This window comes from Manduca sexta, chromosome 8, assembly GCF_014839805.1.
Source record: "Manduca sexta isolate Smith_Timp_Sample1 chromosome 8, JHU_Msex_v1.0, whole genome shotgun sequence".
In the NCBI taxonomy this organism is placed as follows: domain Eukaryota; kingdom Metazoa; phylum Arthropoda; class Insecta; order Lepidoptera; family Sphingidae; genus Manduca; species Manduca sexta.
In genome coordinates this window covers 7235038-7241112 of record NC_051122.1, presented here as the reverse complement: position 1 = coordinate 7241112, position 6075 = coordinate 7235038, and the positions used below count along the sequence as shown (strand labels likewise).

The 6075-nt window shown below is 48.4% G+C and overlaps 1 protein-coding gene across 1 annotated transcript; it reads right to left on the bottom strand.

The window, feature by feature from the left end:
* Nucleotides 1-671: 671 nt before the first annotated feature.
* LOC115443065 (nucleolar and coiled-body phosphoprotein 1-like) lies at nucleotides 672-3168 on the bottom strand. The gene is made up of 2 exons (XM_037436568.1): nucleotides 3118-3168; nucleotides 672-2792 (listed from the first exon to the last, which is right to left on the bottom strand). The coding sequence occupies exons 1-2, from the start codon at nucleotides 3166-3168 to the stop codon at nucleotides 672-674; spliced, it is 2172 nt and encodes a 723-aa protein (XP_037292465.1).
* Nucleotides 3169-6075: the final 2907 nt, after the last annotated feature.

Genomic DNA, 6075 nt, shown 5'->3' with positions numbered 1-6075 from the left:
AGGGGCACTCGATCCACGATTAATGGGCTGGACACTCAAGGACGCAGAGACGTCGAACCTGATGTAACGATGGTCCGACAACGTCTCCACGTCCACGAGGACTCTCCAGCCCCGGACACGACGTGCGACGGCGGGACTCCCAAACGACAGATCAACAATAGACCCGCCGTTGTGTCGCACGCACGTATCCACCGACCCCCTGTTCAGGACGACCAGGCCGACAGAAATCGCCCAGTCCTCCAGGACCCTACCGCGAGCGTTGGTCGCCGGCGAACCCCAGACCGCAGATTTCGCGTTGAAGTCGCCGGCGACGATCACCGGGTGAGGTTGGCCCTGCTCTACCAGGGCCCCCAGCCGAACGAGAAACGACTCGAACTCGGCGAGGGGTCTGTTGGGAGAGAAGTAGACTCCAACTATCCATAAGTCTCCCAACAGAGCCGCGACGCATCCCTGACCCTTCGATACTTTTGCGAAGGGCGGGGAGCCAGCGGCACCCTGGGTGATGATGGCCACCAAGCCGTCGATATCCCCGACCCAGTTGTCGCGGGGTGGGACAAAATACGGCTCGGCGACCACGGCCACTTGCACCGACCACTGCGCCAGGCTCTGAGACAACAGGTCCTGGGCGCGGGCGCAGTGATTGATGTTCGCCTGGAGGATCTTGATATCCATTATTGTTGGGCGATTTCTTCCACATCCATCTCCGTCAACCTTAGCGGTGGGCTCGCTGCCTGCGGCTGGGTCGGAGCCTCAGCGGTGACAGCAACAATTCTTCTCTGGGAGCGGGGGCGGCGCCGGTTGCGGCGGGATGAGGCGGTGCATGCCTTCCCCCCGAGTCGGTGCCCGGCGGGCTTGCCCGAGGCCGCGCAGATTACGCAATTCGGCGCGGCTTTACACTCACGGGCCTTGTGACCCGTCTGACCACAGCGGTAACAAAGTTCGCTGCGGTCTACTGAGCAGTCGCAACACTCTCTGACGTGCCCGGGCTCCAAGCATCGAAAGCACCGCATGGGCCGCGTTTCGAGCACAGTCACCCGAGCTGCGGTCCAGCCGATTAATATTCGGCCCGCCCCCTTAACTTTCAGGGCCGCCTTGATGGGCATTTTGACCCACGCCGTGCCCACCCCTGAGCGGTCGGGACGAATCTGCCCGACCTTAATTGCCTCTGTAGGACACTCACCGGCCTTAGAGAGGGCCGCTGCGACTGACTCTGGGGTTGCAGTATAATCCAGCTCTGTCAGCCGTAGTTCGACAGTCTTTGTGGGTCGGGATATCTTCACGTCTTCCGACCCACCAAAGCACTCCCTCAGCCTCGCGGCGAGGGAGTCGGCCCTCTCTTCTGAGTTGGCGCCGGGCACCTCGTACATCGGGGCGCCCGTAGCTGTAAACTTTGGCCTCAGCCTAGTGATGTCTAAGCCGGTGAGGTCCACTCTACTTTGGGCATCCATCAGAACTCCCTTATAAGACAAACCCTTGGCCACTGCCGCCGGTGTCAAGGAGATTATGACTGCCGCGGATCGTGGCGGTCGCAGCTTGGGCTCTGCCCGGCGCGCTGGCTGCCGTGACTGCGGGTTCGCAGTAGGCGCTGCTGCGGGAATCGGCTTTTTAGCCTTTCTGCTGGCCACCACAACCCACGGTGTCTCCATGGTTGCAGGGGCCGGTGGCAGTGGTCGGGGATCCGGAGTGGCTTGGACTTCAGAGTCGTTCGTTGTTTCCCTTCCCTTTCGAGCTGGTGCCATCTTCTTTGCAGGAGCTTTCTTCTTCTGTTTACCAGTAGGCGTTGCTGACGTGGTTGCTGATGCCGTTGAAGGTCCCGCAATGGTCTGCGTCGGTGCACTAGGGGGTTCGGCTACTAGGGCAGGTATTGGAGTAGGGATTTGGGCTACTCTCTTCCCTTTCCTCATTCCCTTTCCTTTCGTCGGATTGAGTTGGGCAGCTCCTCCTACAACACCACCCGTCACGGGGAGCTGTATGTCCCCAGGGGTTGACTTTTTCTCGTGGGCCAGAGGGGGTCGCTGTGCTGGTCCCATGAGGAGCGACTCCATTCTGGCCTGCACCCTTGCCTCCACCATTGCCAGCATTTCTTCTGTCGAGGTCTTGGCGGCGGACGCCTCCAGGTCCTCCAGTCGACGGCGGAGGGTGGCGTTTTCTTCTTCCAGGCGCTTTACACTATCCTCCAGGCGGGCGCTTCTTTCTCGCCACTTCCTCGCCTCGCCCTCGAGGCGCGCCATGGCAGCAGACTCGGGTTGTCGGGAAGTGCTCTTCAGATTACCGGACTTCCTTAATACGGAGCGAACCTTCTGGCTGCATTGCCTTAGATCTTCTTTTAGAATAGGGCGGTCCTCGTCCAAGTCTGCCGCTTTTGGAGGCATCGGCGACTTTACAAATCGAAGCCGCTCCTCCAGCTCCTCCTCTGCTTTCTGGCGCGCCTCCTCTCGCTTGAGTTTATCGCGCTCCATCTGCGCCTTTCTCAAGCCGACATACTTTCCGGTCGAGGGCGGACGCCCCCTTCCACGGCCGTCTGTTGTAACGGCTTTCGGGGCCGGTTCGTCGGTCTCGCTAGTAAGTACCGAGCAACTGTCTTTGGAGCGAGCATGTCTTCTCCAGAGTCTTTGGCTCCGGACCGACGCAACACTGCCACTTGATTCCGAGTCGATGTCCCTCGGATGGGCAAATTCGTCCTCCAATTCCATGGGCTTCACACCCATGCACTCCTTCTTACCTTCCTGGTTGGGCTTGCGCTCACCGATCTCCGCCTCACCTACTACAGAATCTACAGCAGGAGGAGGCAACTTCGTCAAAGTGATTGGGGTTTTTTGTTTTTGTTTAAAAGAATCCATTTTGAGTCCCACGAGTATGGGGGAAATAACGGTCCGCCCAGGCAGAGCCCCCTGTACCTGGGTAAGCCTAGCGTAACCCGCGCAGAGTGTCGGCCGGTACTCTGGCGGGGGTCGCACTCGAGACCGAACTGCCCATCGGCCATGCATCCCCTCGCGGTGCGCCACCACTTGGGATTCGGGGTAACTTTTTAGAGAGGTTTTCTCCCTCGCGGTCCGGGCGGTTAAGCCAAGACCCTCGGTCCGGCAGGAGCGCGAGACGTAACCACGACCTCCATACCGGATTACGATCTGCGACGGCGACAGCGGAAGAGAGAGACCCCCCCCCCATGCCTGCTCGGGGCGGGATGAAGGCACACCGAGCCCGTCGACACCCCCGGTACAGAACCGGGAGCCGCCCAAGATGGGCCCACCATCGTGATGAACTAGACGACGGCCGCCGCGGGGGCGACGACCGCCAACCAACTCTGTTGTCAGGATATTAGCCGTTGCGCCGATCAGCTTGACCGACGCGCCGTTGCCCAGGGTGCACCGCGTGGAGGTTTCCTGACTTCGCCCCTATTCGTTTACATACTACATATTTGCTCATGGTAGGATAAATTTTATATCCGCCCGGATAGCGAATACGGTACACAAGGTGTTAAAACCCGCCATAGTGGTAAGTGTGTCACGTTTCGGGATCAGCCTATGTATATCCGATTCCAATAGCCTAGCGTAATTTTGTTCATTAATAATAATAATAGCAGCCCTGTATTATATACTTGCCCACTGCTGAGCACGGGCCTCCTCTACTACTGAGAGGGATTAAGCCTTAGTCCACCACGCTGGTCTAGTGCGGATTGGTAGACTTCACACACCTTCGAAGATTCCTATAGAGAACTTCTCAGATGTGCAGGTTTCCTCACTATGTTTTCCTTCACCGTTAAAGCGAACGATAAATTCACAAAGAATACACACATGATTTTAGAAAAGTCAGAGGTGTGTGCCCTTGGCATTTGAACCTGCGGACATTCGTCTCGGCAGTCCGTTCCACACCCAACTAGGCTATCGCCGCTTTGTTGATAGTAGAGGGGTAATCATCTCTTGTCAGTCGACATTGGACCCAATTCCAGTTTCTATAAGGTACAGTTGAGGTGACGTTGCCGTGCAAGTATAAAAAAAAAAAAAAAAAAAAAAAAAAAAAAAAAAAAATCTATTCGCTACGTTCAGATCTGTCTTCCTCTATGGTTTAAAATATAGTAATATCAAATACCTATTGGAAGTTATTTTTTTTATGTTCAAGCAATTATCACTACCTCTTTTCGATAGACAACTTTTTTCCTCTTTATATTCCAAAAAAAAAAAAAAAAAAAAAAAAAAAAAAAAAAAAAAAAAAAAAATATACTTAATGAATAAACCGAATCCTACTCATAAATAACTTTGAATATTACTTATAATGTTGGTATGTACAAAAAAAAAAAAAAAAAAAAAATTATATAAAATTCTACCAAAATTACAATTCCCGTGATGAAAAAAATAATTATAATAATTTCGAAGATAAAACTACGTTGAAGTTTGCAAAAATACAGAATGATAATATTTCATTATAAATTACATAAATAATTTATTAGTTTTAAAGGACTGGAGAATATATTATTTAAATACAAAATGATTTAGAGTAATGAAACTGTTAACGTGTATGATTGTTGCTCGTGAATACTTTAAATGATTTTTAAGGAGGAGGTTCTCAATGCATGTGTTTGTTCTTTTTTTAATTTTTTTTTTCAACGTTTTTGGAATATTTTCATCGATGATTCGGAGATTTGGGAGATTCATTTTCCGTTTGTTAAAGGAAGTTCTCGAAGTGGTCGCATTATTGCATCGACGTGACCGCGTAATTAGGTATAATTTATAAATAACATAATTTGTATTCGTTGTTTCTAAATCAAAATTATAAAACGAAATATTATTTTGAGGGTGTTGAACCAGAAGAAAACTCATTAGAAAAGTTAAACATTTTACGTTCACAAACGCAGTAGAGATTTATTTAAAATAGTAAATTTCATTTATTTGAAAATTAAATATTATTTGGCTTCACGTAGATACTATCAACTTGTTGCCAAAATATTACCTTACTAATTAACTTATATTTCTGAAGTTGCTGAAGCAATTATCATTTTCGCTCTACTACTATTAGTAGAATTTTCTTCGCAACAAGCTGACAAAATATGTGTGTTGCTTTACATGTAATAACGCTCCATATTTCCAACCTAATCAAAAATTAAGTGACCAAATCTCACCCTTCTCGCCCTACTAAACATTAATTGCTAATTACGCAGTTTCAGATCCGCAGCAAATCGTCAACATTCAACTACAGCTGAACAGCAACATTGAAGTGTATTGCTGTTGCTCGATTCCGTGCCTTGTGAAAGATCCATCTGAAAAGTTAATTGCTCCGGCCCGCAATACCTGTCTGCGGCTTGCGAGGGCTGACACTTGGACGATATATTATGTATTACAAAGAGTTGAAACGTTTTGTGAAAACTCTGTGTCGTTTGACGTTAATTTATAATGTATTTTTCGTACGATGTGGTTGACGTTTTTGATTATACTTTAATGTCGGGGATATGATCCTAGTGTTATTAACAAGACTTAACAATATTCAGACTAATTTAAATGAGTTGCTTTATGCAGTGGGACTTCTTAGTCAATTTGTGCTGTATAGTCACTCGCATCGTATCGTGTAATGCAAGTTACTGTCCTGAGCGCGTTGATCAGTAGTTTGCATTTATTAACACCATAAACCCATGTAGAAACGTACAATCTTTTATTGTTTTCCCTTACTTCTCGGTTTTGACAAGGTATCAGCTTCTAATGATTACAGGCAATTGTTTGGTTAGAAAATAAATGTCGGAGAACTGACTTACTAATTAATAGGTAACACTTATCATAACATAAGCTAATATTTAAAGAAATCTTTGATAGTATATCGATAAGATACGACAAAATAATATTATAATCAAAAGCTTTCATAAAACTGTGATGAACCATGGCCATCTTATTGAACTAACGCCTTAACCCTTTCAGTAGTAGAAAAGGTCCGAGCCCAGCAGTTGGACAGTATAATAAAGAGCTGGTATTATTACACGCTATTATAATCCAATAAATTGCTGACATTAATTTGAAATGTTATAAAGAATTCGGCAACCCTACGCATTTAGTACTCTCAGTATTCAACGTATGGAAATGTCGATGCAAT